The 16,112-nt window shown below is 38.9% G+C and overlaps 3 protein-coding genes across 3 annotated transcripts in view; all 3 read left to right on the top strand.

Moving 5' to 3' along the window:
- sf3a1 (splicing factor 3a, subunit 1) overlaps nt 1-5,271 on the top strand; it is a 12,039-nt gene extending 6,768 nt beyond the window's left edge. Inside the window, exons 7-16 of the mRNA XM_079897952.1 lie at nt 6-156; nt 1,094-1,290; nt 1,398-1,515; nt 1,605-1,912; nt 2,870-3,109; nt 3,213-3,420; nt 3,982-4,142; nt 4,257-4,358; nt 4,498-4,569; nt 4,687-5,271. Of these exons, the coding sequence (XP_079754078.1) occupies nt 6-156; nt 1,094-1,290; nt 1,398-1,515; nt 1,605-1,912; nt 2,870-3,109; nt 3,213-3,420; nt 3,982-4,142; nt 4,257-4,358; nt 4,498-4,569; nt 4,687-4,788 (1,659 nt within the window). The 3' untranslated portion in view covers nt 4,789-5,271. The remainder of the gene's footprint in view (nt 1-5; nt 157-1,093; nt 1,291-1,397; nt 1,516-1,604; nt 1,913-2,869; nt 3,110-3,212; nt 3,421-3,981; nt 4,143-4,256; nt 4,359-4,497; nt 4,570-4,686) is intronic.
- Nucleotides 5,272-5,423: 152 nt separating this feature from the next.
- Nucleotides 5,424-11,615, top strand: pold2 (polymerase (DNA directed), delta 2, regulatory subunit). Its single transcript, XM_079897632.1, has 11 exons — nt 5,424-5,565; nt 5,717-5,932; nt 6,016-6,137; nt 7,996-8,119; nt 8,209-8,323; nt 9,654-9,852; nt 9,948-10,028; nt 10,299-10,456; nt 10,530-10,657; nt 11,073-11,174; nt 11,270-11,615. The coding sequence occupies exons 2-11, from the start codon at nt 5,719-5,721 to the stop codon at nt 11,428-11,430; spliced, it is 1,404 nt and encodes a 467-aa protein (XP_079753758.1). The 5' UTR covers nt 5,424-5,565; nt 5,717-5,718; the 3' UTR covers nt 11,431-11,615.
- Nucleotides 11,616-12,255: 640 nt separating this feature from the next.
- Nucleotides 12,256-15,994, top strand: pqbp1 (polyglutamine binding protein 1). The gene is made up of 7 exons (XM_079898168.1): nt 12,256-12,352; nt 12,536-12,602; nt 12,722-12,833; nt 13,106-13,206; nt 14,262-14,489; nt 14,579-14,657; nt 15,632-15,994. The coding sequence occupies exons 2-7, from the start codon at nt 12,536-12,538 to the stop codon at nt 15,804-15,806; spliced, it is 762 nt and encodes a 253-aa protein (XP_079754294.1). The 5' UTR covers nt 12,256-12,352; the 3' UTR covers nt 15,807-15,994.
- The last annotated feature ends 118 nt before the right edge of the window (nt 15,995-16,112 follow it).

Below are 16,112 nucleotides of genomic sequence, written 5' to 3' on the forward strand. Positions count from 1 at the left end.
TTTAGGTCAGGTATCGTGTGGAGTGGGCCAAATTCCAGGAACGAGAGAGGAAGAAGGAAGAGGAGGAGCGAGAGAAGGAGAGGGTGGCTTATGCTCAGATTGACTGGCATGACTTTGTGGTCGTGGAGACGGTGGACTTCCAACCAAATGAGCAAGGTGAGCAAGTTTAGTTGACGACAATTAGCATGATTTTAGATATTTGAGTATTTTTGTTTGCGCAAACATACTATTGCATCAGAAGAATACTCTTGATTCTGGTAATAGCAAGAGATTTCTTCAGTCTCAGATGTGGTTTAATTAGCCAATTACAGACACAATTGTAAGATGATGGAGAAATTGTATAATTAATAATTGTATAGATATGAATACTATATTATCAATGTTATTATTGTTTTTGGTCATTTTCACAAAGTCTTCATGGCCCCCATAATATTTTGTTGAATGAGTATCTGAACATGCAATATATCAAAAGAAAGATCAGAGCCTCTGCCTCTAAAAAAAAATCTGTTTTATTCTAGCCTCATGTATTCGTGAATCAACACTTGAATGTTTCATAAATAAACAAAAAATCACATTTTTGTCAAAGACTACATCCAGATCGGATGTCCATCATTACCCCCCCCCCCCAAAGCATCACAGTCCTATAATGTCCCACAGTCCTTAATGTCGTCCTGGGTCAACATTTCATTCAGTAACATTAGGCTGCTTCGTTATATATGCTGTCTATAGTTGATGATCGCATTATTTTTCATATGCATCTGCTTACAAATTTGATCACTCGTTTCTGCTTCTTCTTTGTCTGTGTTTTGGCTAAAATGAGAACTCGTCAGAGAAAGAGTTAATAGTTTATATTTATGTTATATATATACATTTATGTTATTATATATTATATAAAATGTATATAGATATTAATTAGTATTTTATTATTATAAATGTACTATAACAAATACTATACAATTTTTCATAAAATATTGATTTATATAAAATTTATTGTTCATAATATTTGTTGTTAATGATTATTATTATAATATTCATGTTATTTTTTTAAATTATCATCATCATCATCATCATCATTATTAATACTTTTTTACAGGTAATTTCCCTCCTCCCACTACTCCTGAGGAGCTGGGTGCTCGTATCCTGATCCAGGAGCGCTATGAGAAATTTGGAGAGAGTGAGGAGGTGGAGATGGAGGTGGAGAGTGAGGATGAAGAGGATGAGAGAGGAGGCAGGGAGGACAGACACGCAGCTCAGCTGGACCAGGACACACAGCTGCAGGACATGGACGAGGTGAGAGACAACCAGGGTTATGTTCACATAATGCCATAGATGATGAGTTTGTAGAAGTGGGTTAACTATTACTCTGAATAACTAGCGTCTGTTATTCCTCTCAATAGGGTTCTGATGAAGATGATGATGGCATGAAAGCTCCTCTACCCCCTGATAACCCCATGCCACCACCTCTGCCCCCCACCCCAGACCAGGTTATCATTCGCAAAGACTACGACCCCAAGGGTAAGCGCATTTATAAAACACACTTTCTCGTTCTAAAATGACACACATTTCTTTGTATCCACTCACTTTCCATCTCATCTTCTCTTCAGCGTCTAAGTCTCTGCTTCCCATGACCTCCTCTGACGAGTACCTCATCTCCCCCATCACGGGTGAGAAGATCCCAGCCAGTAAGATGCAGGAGCACATGCGCATCGGCCTGCTGGATCCCCGCTGGCTGGAGGAGCGTGACCGCAACATCCGAGAGCGTCGGATCGAGGAGGAGGTGTACGCTCCCGGCCTGGACATCGAGAGCAGCCTGAAGCAGCTGGCCGAGAGACGTACCGATATCTTTGGTGTGGAAGAAACGGCCATCGGTAAGAAGATCGGAGAAGAGGAGATACAGAAGCCTGAGGAGAAGGTAAGAAAGACTACATGATACAACTGCGTATTAACACCTAGTGGATTCTTCTTTCTCAACATTCACCTTGAGCTGTTGAGCGCTGTTGTATGTGCTGTGCACCGTAAATTGTCATGCAGACGCTCTTAAGTATACTTTGGGCTTTAGAAAGGACTAAATAGTAGGGGTGCAAGAAAAAATCTAATCATATATGAATTTGCATCGATTCACAAATTTCTAAAATCGATTTTATAAAGTGTTACACTTTAACTTCGCAGTACTACTTAAAGTTAGTGAAAGTTATTGCCGTTATTCACAATAAGCCGCGAACTCAAGGACTCAATGCGGATGTGTAACTATATCCATGCATTAATTCTTAAAGGGACAGCAGCCTCATAAATTTGTTTCATAATATTGGGTTGACTAAAATAGGAAGAAAAACTAAATAAATTTCATGGTTCACATTAAATTCTGTAGGATTTTTATTCTTCAAACCTATTAAACTGTCTACCTCAGTCAAATAAGAAAAGTAACACAGAACAGTAAACTACAATCAACATGCATATATCGAATTGAAATTTGATTAAAAATCGAGAATCGATTTTAAATCGAATCATGACCTCAAAAATCTATTCTAATCAAAACTTGAGGTACCAACATATTCCCACCCCTACTAAAAAGTCTTTAAAAATATTCACACTTGTAATAAATATAATTTTTCTAATTTTTGTATTTTGTACAGAAATAAATTGTGTAATTTAGAGGTGAATATTGTCTAGTACCAAGAAATCCCCTCAAAATACAAAATATAAAAAAATAAATATTACTAAACAGGACATTACATTAATTTCATTAAAAAAAGTTATTATTATTGTCATCTCTCGGTTTTGACTGCCGAGAATCACAAGTGTGACCCCAATGTGAAAAATTCCTGAGGGTAGTAGTGTTCATCTAACACCACCTCCAATATTTCCGCAGGTCACATGGGACGGTCACTCAGGCAGTATGGCTCGTACCCAGCAGGCGGCTCAGGCTAACATCACCCTGCAGGAGCAGATCGAAGCCATCCACAAAGCTAAAGGTCTGGTGCAGGAGGACGACACCAAGGAGAAGATCGGCCCTAGCAAGCCCAATGAGATGCCTCAGCCGCCCATGCAATCAGCAGCCTCCAGCATGCCCAAACCCACCCCACCAATCAACACCATGCCCAGACCTACCGTGAGTCTCAATCTGTTTCTGCATTCAGGAGTTTCGCAAGATCACTGTGATTGTCGAACACAAAAGTGCTAGTCCTAACTAAAGGCTCTTGTGTATATTCCAGATGGCGCCCCCAGTGCGGACCACTTTGCTTCCTGCTGTGCCTGTCATACCCAGACCTCCAGTGTCCCCTGTGGTGCGTCTGGCCCCTGGACAAGTTCTGGCTCCCATGCCACCCATGCTCCACGCCCCACGCATCAATGTGGTGCCCATGCCACCCTCTGGACCCCATATTATGGCACCCAGACCTCCACCTATGGTGGTCCCTGCTGGTGAGTCTTTAAAATTACAGATCTGTTATGTAGCTTCTTGGTACATTGTTCCAAAATGTAAATTAAAGGGTTAGTTCACCCAAAAATTTCAATTCTGTCAGTAATTACTCATCCTCATGTTGTTCCAACCCTGTAAGACTTCCGTTCATCTTCAGAACACCGATTTTATATAAGATATTTTTGATTAAATCTGAGAGCTGGATCACTTCTCCATAGGCTTCTGTGGGATCGAAACTTGCCGGCCCAGAAAGTTAGAAAAGACAATGTTTAAAATAGTCCAAGTGACTACAGTGCTACTTTTCTCCTTTTACGCATATGAGACACGCACAGGCTACTGTACTCAATTTCCCCCGAAAACCATCCCGACAGGTTTAAAATATAAACCCTTATAATAGGTTTACCTTAGTGAATCAGGGTACATATTTTGGAAGGATTAAGAAGGATTGATGATGTATTGTATTACTTAAATTCTTACTTTTGGACAAAAAAAATTACATAGTGTACTTTCAAGTATATTAATAATAATTTTGTTGTAGTGAATAAACTGTTTTTGTTTTTCAGGGTTTGTACCCGCTCCCCCTGTGCCTCAACCTCCCAGCTCTGTTTCCGCCCCCATGCCTCCTGCTCATCCTCCTCCTCCTCACGAGGACGAGCCTTCCAGCAAGAAAATGAAGACCGAGGACAACCTGATACCAGAAGAGGAGTTCCTGCGCAGGACCAAGGTACAACACTGCTGCAACATACTCTGAGTGCACTTAGTAGGAACAATGAATATTTTATAACCAATACATCGGTCATTTGTTAATCTTTCTAATGTAATCTTTGCTCTCTTTTAGGGACCTGTTGCAGTCAAGGTGCAAGTGCCCAACATGCAGGACAAGACCGAATGGAAGCTGAGTGGCCAAGTGCTGAACTTCAACCTGCCTCTCACAGACCAGGTAAAGACTTCGCCTATCCGATATCTATATGCACCAACTCCGTTTGTAAACATTTTTAACCACTGACCTATAGAATTCTATACATATTTTGTGAAAGACATGAAAATCTGAGCTAATTTATTGCCATTATGTGCCTCAGGTGTCTGTCATCAAGGTTAAGATCCATGAAGCCACTGGTATGCCGGCTGGAAAGCAGAAGCTGCAGTATGAGGTAAAATATTTAGTTTTAATTTGAATCTTCAAATGTATATAAATGGTGAATGCTAATATAAAATGTAAAAGTAATTACTTTGAAAACCGAGATCTCATATTGTGTTTGATTCTCCAGGGTATTTTCATCAAAGATTCCAACTCTCTGGCTTATTACAACATGAACAATGGCTCCGTCATCCATCTGGCCCTTAAGGAGAGAGGAGGGAGGAAGAAGTAGATCGCTCATGTTTTCTGTTCTGTTCGAATCTTCCACATTATTGTGCTTTATAATCCTGCTACATTTGTACACTTCACAGAACTTGTGCTGTGCTCTGTAGAAAAAATTGTAATGCAAAGTAATCGGTGTCTTTTGATGTTGTACCAATGTGTGTAACATTCAATACATGAATGATTAAATAACAGAATATTGTCAGTAGTCTCCTAGCAAACCGCTTGTAGACTGTTTTTAGTTGCACTTCTTTTCATTGAAGTGATTGTGTGAAATAAATATCTGCAAATTTGAAGTTCAGCTTTGAAACATCACATTTTGTGGGATACATATTTTTCGCATAAAAATGTACCTTAAGAAATGTACCTAATAAATTTCAATAAGTAATGTTATTGGTCATACTGTCTTTTTTTCCTCACAAATGCTGGCAATGACTTATTTTTTTTAAATTATAGTATTTTTCATTTCATTTAAAAAAAAATGGTCTGAAGTAATCATAAAATATTAAATGTTATATTTAAAATTTAAATAATACGTCTAAGAAACGCAACAGTCCCGTACATAAACGCAGATTATTTTTTATTTCCGGTGGCTTTTATTATGAAAGCGTGTTTTAGCGGAACTCACGTCATATTTTCATAGAGGTCAGAGGTCGAGTATTTAGCGGGAGATACCAAAAATCAACAGAGGAGATCGATCTGATTTTGTTGTTTTTTTATTTACTTTATCATCGAATCAAACTAGATTTACAATATACTGTAGAAAACCAACACCGCAAGGAATACGGTAAAGTGAAGCTACGGTGCTGTTAGCATACAGCAATATGCTTGTTTGACAACTCTATATCGATTTTAAATACAATGTTTTATAATGCATGTATATTTTATTCACATAAAACTGCTCCGTTGCTAATTAATCGTCCAAAACCTTTCTCCAGTCATGTTCTCAGACGTGATCGTGCCAAAGGAGACGCTGCTGTGTCCCCCGGGGTCCTCGGAGCCCGTGTTTGACCGGCACCAGCCCTCATACAGCGGCTGCTCGGAGCGGTTCCGCCTCGGCGAGCGCAGCTTCAGCCGCCAGTACGCGCACATCTACGCCACCAGACTCATGCAGATGAGACACATCCTCAGCGACAGAGCCACGCAGAAGTGGGGTGAGAAACATCCGTGAACTCACTGACAGGCTCGTGTTTTCCCCTGAAGCGCTTCTGAACATGAGTGAATGTGTGTGTGGCAGGTTGTGTCGTGCCCATCAGGAAGCTGTGTGACCTGCAGATGGGTGAACAGTGTATAATAGTGGGCACCATATTCAAACACATGGAGCTGCAGCCCTCCATCCTGAAGGAGATCAGCGAGGAGGTTAAACTTGGATGATACAAGCATTTTTCGCTTTACATCAGTCTTCCCTTTTTAAAGGGACACAAAAATGAAAATTAGCCCATGCTTTACTTGCCCTGAAGCTATCCTAGGTGTGTATGACACTCTTCTTTCAGATGAATACAATCTGAGTTATATTAAAAAATGTTCTGGCTCTTCCAAGCTTTATAATGGGAGCGAATGGGTATATTTTTTGGAAGTCCATCAAAGTGCATCCATCCATTATAAAAGTGCTCCTCACGGTTCTGGTGGGTTAATAAAGTCCTTCTGAAGTGAAGCGATGCGTTCGTGTAAGAAAAATATCCATTGTCAACTAAAATAACTAGCTTCCAGCAGACGGTCGTACGGAAGTCGACTTGTGAGTAAGAGTAACCCTTGAAGATGTATGATGTAGGAGTAGCGTAAGCTTTGATGCCTCTCGCGGTTCAAACAAACAGTACTGGGCAACTGCGACTGCGTTTGTCAATTACGTTGTGCGCCAAGTTCAAGTGTTATTTTTTTGCCATAAATCGATGTGTGCGGCCTTCTGCCGGAAGCTAGTTATTTTAGTCGATAAAGTTTTAAATATGAAACATTTTCTTACACAAACGCATCGCTTCACTTCAGAAGGCCTTTATTAACCCCCCAGAGCCGTGTGGAGCACTTTTATCACGGATGCAGGGATGTAGTGGAGGCAAAACGCACGTAAACGCCATTTACGCCCCTCCCAAAATTTGGAAATAGCGTTTGCCCACCTCCAAAGTGCGTTTATCCACCTCTAAATTTCACGTTATTTGAGCAGACTTTGCTTTTCCAGTGCGTGATCGCCGATCGGCACATGATTCGAGCATTTGGGCCGTTAACTACAGAGTAGAATGGAGCAAACACGGAGCAGAGAGCGCAGCGCGTCGACACACACACGTGCGCGCGCAACAAAGAGATCGGCGGACACACGTAGCAAAAAACACACGCTCGTGAAGTTACTAAACAAGCTGCACGAGAATGAAACTTGATCGCAGCCGCAACAGGAAATCATTAAAACGATGCAAAAAAGTTATTTTTTTTATTCATTGCAGGCAGCTGGTTTAATGTAGGGAGCGTCAAAACCCAACTGTACAAGTCAAAAGATTCAGAGGGAATCAAGCCAGCACCAGGTTAAAGACTTTTCCCTCTACAGGGAAAAACTGATCCACATTTTTTCTGATAGACCAAACAACTAATCAATTAATCGAGGAAATATTCAACAGATTAATCAACTATGAAAATAATCCCTAATCATTATGCACAAGTGCATTGCATTGGAAGCCCTGGATAAAAGCCTCCCTCTCGATCTCTCTTAAATATTTTTGTTCTCTCTGTTTTGTCATTTAGTAAACTTTATAGATTTCAACCATATTATTCCTTTTTGAGTCTCTTTAACAAGAACTTAGATTAATGTATGAATTGAATAGTGATTGTGTGACCTATGATGAGGGAACAACCAGTGATACCCTTGGTAGTACCATCAAATGATAGCCTATAGCGATGTCATCAGGATACACATACACTGGTAGGCAGTGGCCCACCTTACCGGGTGACCATGTTGTGGTCCACCAGAATTTATAGTTTACCCACCTCTTTTTTTTACCACTACACCACTACACGGATGGATGCGCTTTGACTTTCAAAAAAATATACCCATTCACTGGCATTATAAAGCTTGGAAGAGCCAGGACATTTTTTTTATGTAACTCAGATTGTATTCGTCTAAAATAAGAATGTCATATACACCTAAGGATGACTTCAGTCATCAGAGTAAATCATGGGCCAATTTAAATTTTTGGGTTGAACTAACCCTTTAACATGTCTTTTCTCTCTTCAGCACAATGTGTTGCCCCAGCCGCCTCGTACCAAATACATCAGCCAATCAGATGAGCTTATTTTGGAGGATGAACTTCAGAGGATTAAACTGGAGGGCAACATTGACGCACCCAAGTTTGTAACAGGTGGGATGCATATAGAAAGATAAACTTACCTGTCTCAAACTTATCATGCTTCTCAATTTTCCTGCTTTATAATGAAATGGTATTTCCAGGGAGTGTGATTGCCATCATGGGTGCAGAGAAGAATGATGGGAAATTCACAGTTGAAGACTTCTGCATGGCTGATCTTCCTCCACAGACACCCAGACAGCCTCTCAGCTCAGACAGGTAGAGAAACACACACCTGACCGGACTGACTGAAGAGCAGGAGATTTGGTTTTTATACTTACTCGTGTAAATATGATAAACTGATAATTACTTAAATGTTATTATGACTATTAAAGTTGGGATAGGCAATGCTTTTCATGAACACTTTTTGTTATAGTGGTTGAAACTCTCTTCACATCTTGATAGCATTCAATAAAATAACTGGTCTAAATATTAAAAACATGTACATATATCTTATGTGGAAGTCTCCGGATCAAAAAAAATGTCCGTTGAATCATTGCATTTGGTCTGAATCAGCATGTTGCATGAGGTTATGCATAGTTGAAGTCAAAGACACCGAGGGCCACAAACAGACAGCAGCCACATTTACTGTTCCTCCTGAACCAAAACAACGAGCTTTTGCTGCGTTCACACCATAACTATCATAATTTAAGAGATGGCAAACCAGGACGTTCTACTCGGATTAATGCATTTCTTATGTCAACACTATCAACGCCCAAATGAATCTGCAGTAGTCAGGTGGTACAACTAGAGCTCTGTAAGATGCTTACATTATTATTATTATTATTATTATTGTAATGTAATGTGTTTTGAGACATGAGGTAATTTAACGGCGTCTCTCGTGACACTTTGCAGACTCTGCTGTGGCGCAGTGTGTTTTGGAGACGCTCTGAAAGGAGGGTGGGATCTTATGCTTTCAAAGCTAGCTTGCTATTGCTAGCCTCTCTGAATTTTCCTACCCTACCTTTAACTGATAAATGATGAGTATTGAAGTCAGTCACTGTGAAATGGAAGTATCGAAAGATCTTTTCTTCTTAATTGTAACGGATTTTCGAAAAAGAAAACGTGTAAGACGAGGACTTAGTTTTATTCATTCAATGTTGATTGGATGTTAAGATGTGGGCGTAGCATCAATAGTGGAGGCAGATGAACGTGAGCTTGCAGGGGCAGAGCATTAAAGGGATTCAATGATTGGAGAAGTCCTGTTTACTTCACCATAGAGAAGTCTGATGTCTCACAGGAAGGTCCAGTTATGACATTTTGATCCAAAAATATAAGGTCAAGAAAAATGGGAAAAAAAGAAGAATTGCTGCATTATGCTATTATGCACTTTCGCTGCTGCAGCTCATTCTATTTTTCAGATGTGCTCGTAATATCAAACTACTGTATATCGATATAAACTGTATTGCCTCATCCTATATCGTTTATAAAATATATCGATATATTGCACTAGCTCTATATACTGTAAATAAATAAAACATCTCAGATATCGGATATATTGTGCTGCTGTTAAAGTGGTACACACATAACCTTTCCAATTTCATATTAGGTTTGTGCTCCTTGCCTCTGGCCTGGGATTGAACGGCAGCAAAGCAGACAGCATGATGGGATTGCAGCTTCTGGTTGATATGGTAACCGGTCAGCTTGGAGACCAGGGGGAGCAGAGCGGAGCAGCATCCATCTCGAGAGTCATATTAGCTGGAAACCTGTTGAGTCAAAGCACTCAGGACAAAGACTCGACAACTAAGGTGTGCAAATGGGACTTACGGTCCAAGCAGTGCTAATTGAACTCAGTTACATTTAGTGAATAAGTCTTTTCAGTTAAACCGTTTTCCATTTGAAGGCAAAGTATCTGACTAAGAAGACTCAGGCTGGGAGTGTGGAGGCTATCAAACTGCTGGATGAGCTTCTAGTTCAGTTAGTGGTGAGTATTTGCAAGTGTTTGTGAAGGATCAAAATGACTGAGGGCCTAATTTGGGACAAGCCGAAATGTATCCTCCCCTATTTATTCCATATATCAAGTTTATAGGACAAGGTCCCGTAGCTCTTAGTCATTTTCTGATCACATGGTGGGATTAGACTGGCTTTTATCCATTTATTCCAATTCTTTAAGTCTGTCATACTGTTAAATTGGTAATGAAGGGGCTTTTCATTTCAGTTCCAAGTGTCTGTAATGTGTGTTTGTCCTCTTCAGGCCTCTGTACCTGTGGATGTCATGCCTGGACAGTATGACCCAACAAACTACACCCTCCCCCAGCAGCCCCTGCACCGCTGCATGTTCCCTCTCTCTGTGCCGTTCCCCACACTGCAGCTGGTCAGCAACCCATTCCAGGCCGTCGTAGATGGCGTCCGGTGAGTAACTGCCTTTATTTTTATCCTGCAATGGTGGCAATTGTACATGACGGTGAATGTTTTGTGGTCTCAGGTTCTTGGGCACAGCAGGACAGAACGTCAGTGATATTGTGAAGTACAGCAGTGTGGACGATCATCTGGAGATATTAGAAAGCACACTGAGACTCCGTCACCTGGCTCCCACCGCCCCGGACACACTGGGTCTGGACACAATATGTTTTATTTATATATTTGCATTTTTTTGGTCTGATTGTTGACTTTTTAAAGGGATATTCTGGGTTATTTTTAGCATAATATCTGTGTACCTCAAATTATAAAAAATTCATGCAAACATTGAAGATTGAGTTGAATTTTTTGTCTGGTAAAATCACTTGAGGTTAAAATAACACTCAATATAAATTTTAATGCATTATATATATATAATTTTTATCCCATAGTTTATTACAGACTTTAACAACCTTTAAAGGACCTTAAAAACATTTGAATTTATAAAAGGAAATATTAATTTTTAAGGTTTTTAATATCTTGATTTTCGTTACATTCGTTTCGTTACAAAATATATTTTGTATATTGCACCATTAATGCGAGATTACTCTATGTTCTGTTGACCCTTTAGGTTGTTACCCGTTCTATAAGAAAGATCCCTTTATATTGGAAGAATGCCCCCATGTGTACTTCAGCGGGAATGCACCAAGCTATCAATGTAAACGAGTCACAGGTGAATAGAAGACTATTTTATCATTTTAAAAACAACACTAAGTGTGGCCATGCTTTATCGATATATTTTTGTATGGTAATGTTTGTCTTTCTCAGGACCTGAAGGACAAGATGTTCTCCTGTTGGCAATCCCAGAGTTCAGCAGCACACAGACGGCCTGTCTCGTGAACCTGCGCACTCTAGAGTGCGAGCCGGTCTGCTTCTCCTCTTTTTCCACAGAGGATGATGAGGACAGTGAGATGAATATCAGCCATTAAACACTCTCTTATCAACATATGGCAACTGTTCACTTGTCTCTGTTCTGTTGTTTGTTAATAAAGCTCCCTCTTTTGTATGAAACCATTCTCTTTTTCCTCTTTGGGTCTAGTGTACTTGTATGGACGTCATGTTTCTGAGGTTATTTTGCCGCATGTATTTAAAATCACCTTTATTCTACCCTTTTATTACATTTATGCACCATGTTGTTATTTTTTTGTTGTTCTTTTGTGTTTTTTTTTGTAGTAAGTATAACACCACCATGTCACCTAGTCCTTAATTGTATAATTTGGAAACAATTCATTTGTGTTTGATAGTTTTAGCTTTAGATTTCAGACACACATAATTTTGCTTCACAGAAAATTTACTGAGGGGACTGTGCTGGAAACCTATATAATGGGAAGATTGATACTAATTCTAAGACACCAATACGGTAGATAAACGCACAACATGGTTAGTGTAGTACCAACAAATTTTTTTTCTTTCAAAACTTTTAACTTGGTTAACATCAGCAGCGCATTTATTTCTGGAAAAAAATTAACATTAGTACTGTGGCCTATGAAATGTCAGTTTTTCATCTGACTAACAAAAAAGCATCCTCAAAAATCGATTTTTTTTTTAATTAAATCCAGAGCGTTTTTGTCGCCATCTAGTGTCTAAAACAAAAAAAACACCCACTAAGTATTACATTTACATTAATATTTTAAACTGGTTTAAACACCATATTAATGGCATATATATTTAAAAAGTATTCAGATGTTCAAATACACGCTGTTGTTATTTTTCTTTTCTTCAGATAATTCTCTTCCGTTTGATGACGTCACGTTACGTCTTTGCAACGTCATTGTTCCGCGTCCGCGTCGCTTGTTTGGCTCCTTTCAATGAAACGTTTACTACATAACTAAAATTTTGGTCACCATAAAGGTAAATTATGCACTCACCGTCATGTATTTCTTATTTAAATTGCATGTGTAATGTTCTGTCCATTATCTGACTTCAAAATCAGCCTCTGTGTGTGTCAGCCCAGATCCAGATAGTGGCAGTTTAACGTTAAGTTACTCGTGGCTCGTCAACACTGATAAGTGAAATGATTTGCTCTGTCTTTAGATGCCTCTGCCTCCAGCTTTACTTGCACGCCTCGCTAAAAGAGGGATCGTGAAACAGTCTGACCAAGGTAAGATACAGCATGCATATTTATCTTAATGGGTTAACGTTATCTATAAAACTTACTGAATGATGAATTCATGCTCTCATTTATTGTCTCATCATCATCATCATCATCATCATCATCAGAGGCCGAAGAGGAGATAATCGCTGAAGACTATGATGATAACAACGTTGATTATGAGGCTACAAGGCTTGAAAATTTGCCAACGAATTGGTACAAAGTGTTTGACCCCTCTTGGTAAGCAGTTCATAAGGATTTGTTTTTCTCTGGTCAGCGGTAACAATTCAACACATTCATTTTGTAACAGTACAAGAATACAATGATGCTACTTTGAAATTTCATGTTACTTTGAAATTTACTTTGTTACTGAACAATTACCATATTCATCATTCTTGAAGTTATCTACAAAAATAGCATGGTAATACCATGATACATGTGCACAATTCCAGATTTAAACTTTTTTTAGTCATTGCATATACATAATTATCGTCCACTTTTCTTGTCCTTAGCGGTCTTCCGTACTACTGGAATGTGGAAACAGATTTAGTGTGCTGGCTGTCTCCTAATGACCCTTCTGCTGTCATCACCAAGGGGGTTAAGAAACAGAAAGGTAAGACACATGCTGCGTCCCAATTCGCCCACTTATACTACGCCCTAAAAGTATGTACTCTTTTTGTGAAGAAAAAAGCAGAAGGGTATACAAGCTTTGGGACACACTGTCACGTCATACTATTGCATCTTTAACGGTTGCATCCTGACACTGTCAATTATCTTGTCACAGTTAAAATCCATCATATTTTGTAGTTTCTTAACAGTTTTTACTCGTGTTTGTAGTCCTGAAACGAATCCTCCTCCAAAGTGCAATGGGTTGTGGGCAACAATAACCTTTAGAGTGTGCACAGATCCACACTTTGAAAATTTTGACATACTCTTTTCAACATACTATGCTTTGGGACACACTTATTCTAATCTCACATACTATTTAGGATGGATAGTATGGACTAGGGCTGTTTTCGACTAAGGATTTTCATAGTCGAATCTGATTCGTTAGATTTTGCCGTAGTCGACTGATAGTCGAACCTTTTTTTTTTTTTTTTTTTTTAGATAGCAGCTAGATTTTTTCCATTTCAAACAAAAGAGCTAAAAACACATCACACATATATCATAACATTTCATAAACATGAGGAGCAATATGAGAGAGAAATTTGGTGATCGTTGTTTAGGTACATTAAACCACGTAAAGCTTTTTAACGCACATGAGAACCGCGTGGAGTCAACTCACAGCCGCTCCGCAGCCCTGCTGAAAATGTGAAGCAGATTTTTGAATACATTTTTATTTATTTACATTAGTAAGCTACAGGACATCGTCTTTCAAAACATGACCTGCGCGAAAGCGAAAAAATAAATAAAATTGTACCCAGCCCTTCTGAAAATGCGAATGCGTCTCTGTCCCCAGCACATTTCAAACCAAACTGACACCCATGTATTCGACTATGAGGTTCATAGTCGAATCAGACCTCTCCGAATCGAATCGTCGAATCCTCGACTATTAGAAGTCAGCCCTGGTATGGACACTGGGATGCAGGGATGGACATGCATAAGTACACAAGTATTTTGTGTTGTTATTGAGACATATGCTGAAAATGTTTGTGTTTTACTTTCTAGGTGATACTGGACATGACAAAGTGGACATCCACTATGAGAAGGCAGAGAGAGAGAGGGAACGAGAGCGAGAAAGGGAGAGAGAGCGGGAGCGGGACAGAGACAGGGAGGACGGACGGGACAGAGATAGAGACCGGGATAGGGATAGAGATCGAGACCGGGACAGAGACCGGGACCGTGATAGAAGGATGCGGAGAGACGACATTGCACCGTATAACAAATCAAAGAGAGGTAATTTATGCATAATCTGCCTCATTAGATATTTAATTCATAATTAAAAGTATTGCTAAAGTAAGCTTGAATAAATGCAAACTTTGTAGGAGGACTAGGAGGAGGGCGGAAACAGCAGCAGGAGGAAATGGATCCCATGGATCCCAGCGCCTATTCGGATGCTCCGAGGTAATGACCAGCTAGTTTATAATGAACACTACGGCTGTGTTTGAAATGGGAGACTTCTGTCACTGACTCTGTGCGACATATACAAGTTTTCTGTTTAGTTTCATGTTTTATTTTTTCCCAAATTCTTTGTGGTCCGTTTTAATTTTACTGGTGTTCGTTTTAATGGTTGAATTAAATTTCAATAATCAAAAAGGATGTTGTTGAAAAAAATTGAACAATTTAATTAGTTAACTAAAAAAATTAACAATAAAAGTACACAATTTTCAGAAATTCATTGTTAGTATTAAATCATAAAACAAGGAATCTAGAAAAATGTAAACAAATTTTGTATAAAAAATGGTGGTTATCAAATGGATGCATAAAACTTTAACAACTTAACTAATCATTTAAAACGTAAATTTGAACAATTCCTTTCATTTTTGGATTTTGCTAAACAAAGTGTTGGGCAAATAAGGTTTTACTGTTTAAATGAAAACATTGAAGAAAAATTATGTGATATTCCTTAAAAATATTTTTATTTTTTTTATTAATGTAATATTATTGTTGTTATTACTGTTCAGTAGTATTTCTGTCAATTTTTCTTCACGTTTTATTTAAAATTGTCTGGAAGACATTTAAGTTTCTGGTTGTATTTGCCACTTGTGCTTGAGTATGTGCTTTTTGCAGTTTAATATTCACAGACATTAGTCCAAATATCAATTTGAACAAGTGTACAGCCCTACTTTTGAATATTCATCCAAATTCCTTAATTCTGCGTTATACAGTAAATTCCATTTTTATGAACGTAATTCTGTCCATGTTTTCTGCATCACATAACATAGAGCCCTACATTACCTACTAAATTTACTGAAATGTTTAGTATACAACAGACCAGAATACAATGCACTCAAGTTGCGTTTATGTGAGATCTAAAAACGGTTGTTTCTGTAATAAAGAACATGTTCCTGATTAATATACTGCGCTGTGGCTTTTAGGGGCTTATGGTCCACCGGTCTCCCCAAACGCAATGAGGCAAAGACAGGAGCGGACACCACAGCGGCGGGACCCCTGTTCCAGCAGAGGCCGTACCCCAGTCCTGGAGCCGTCCTGAGAGCAAACGCCGAGAACACACGGCGCTTGGAGGAGGATGATGATTCTGATGACGACTGAGCAGGAACAGCGTGTCTTTAAAGCCTTTATGACTGTTAAAAGGCTTTTGTAATTTCTTTTCTTACATTTAGGACAGATTCATTTGTAAATATACCATGTGTTGTATGTTATGCATTTTATAAACGATTGTCATTTTACATAACATAGTGATGCCGTTCCCTGCAAAATAAACATTTTGTTTGAATGTGCGTCAAGTGGTTTGGTGCTCATTTGAAATGATTTGCATATTAAAACAGATAGAGACTAAATTGAGTTATATAGTCTTGAATAAGTTATAAAGTCTTAAACTTGTAGGAAAAACAATTA

Source organism: Squalius cephalus, assembly GCF_949319135.1.
Source record: "Squalius cephalus genome assembly, chromosome: 16".
In the NCBI taxonomy this organism is placed as follows: domain Eukaryota; kingdom Metazoa; phylum Chordata; class Actinopteri; order Cypriniformes; family Leuciscidae; genus Squalius; species Squalius cephalus.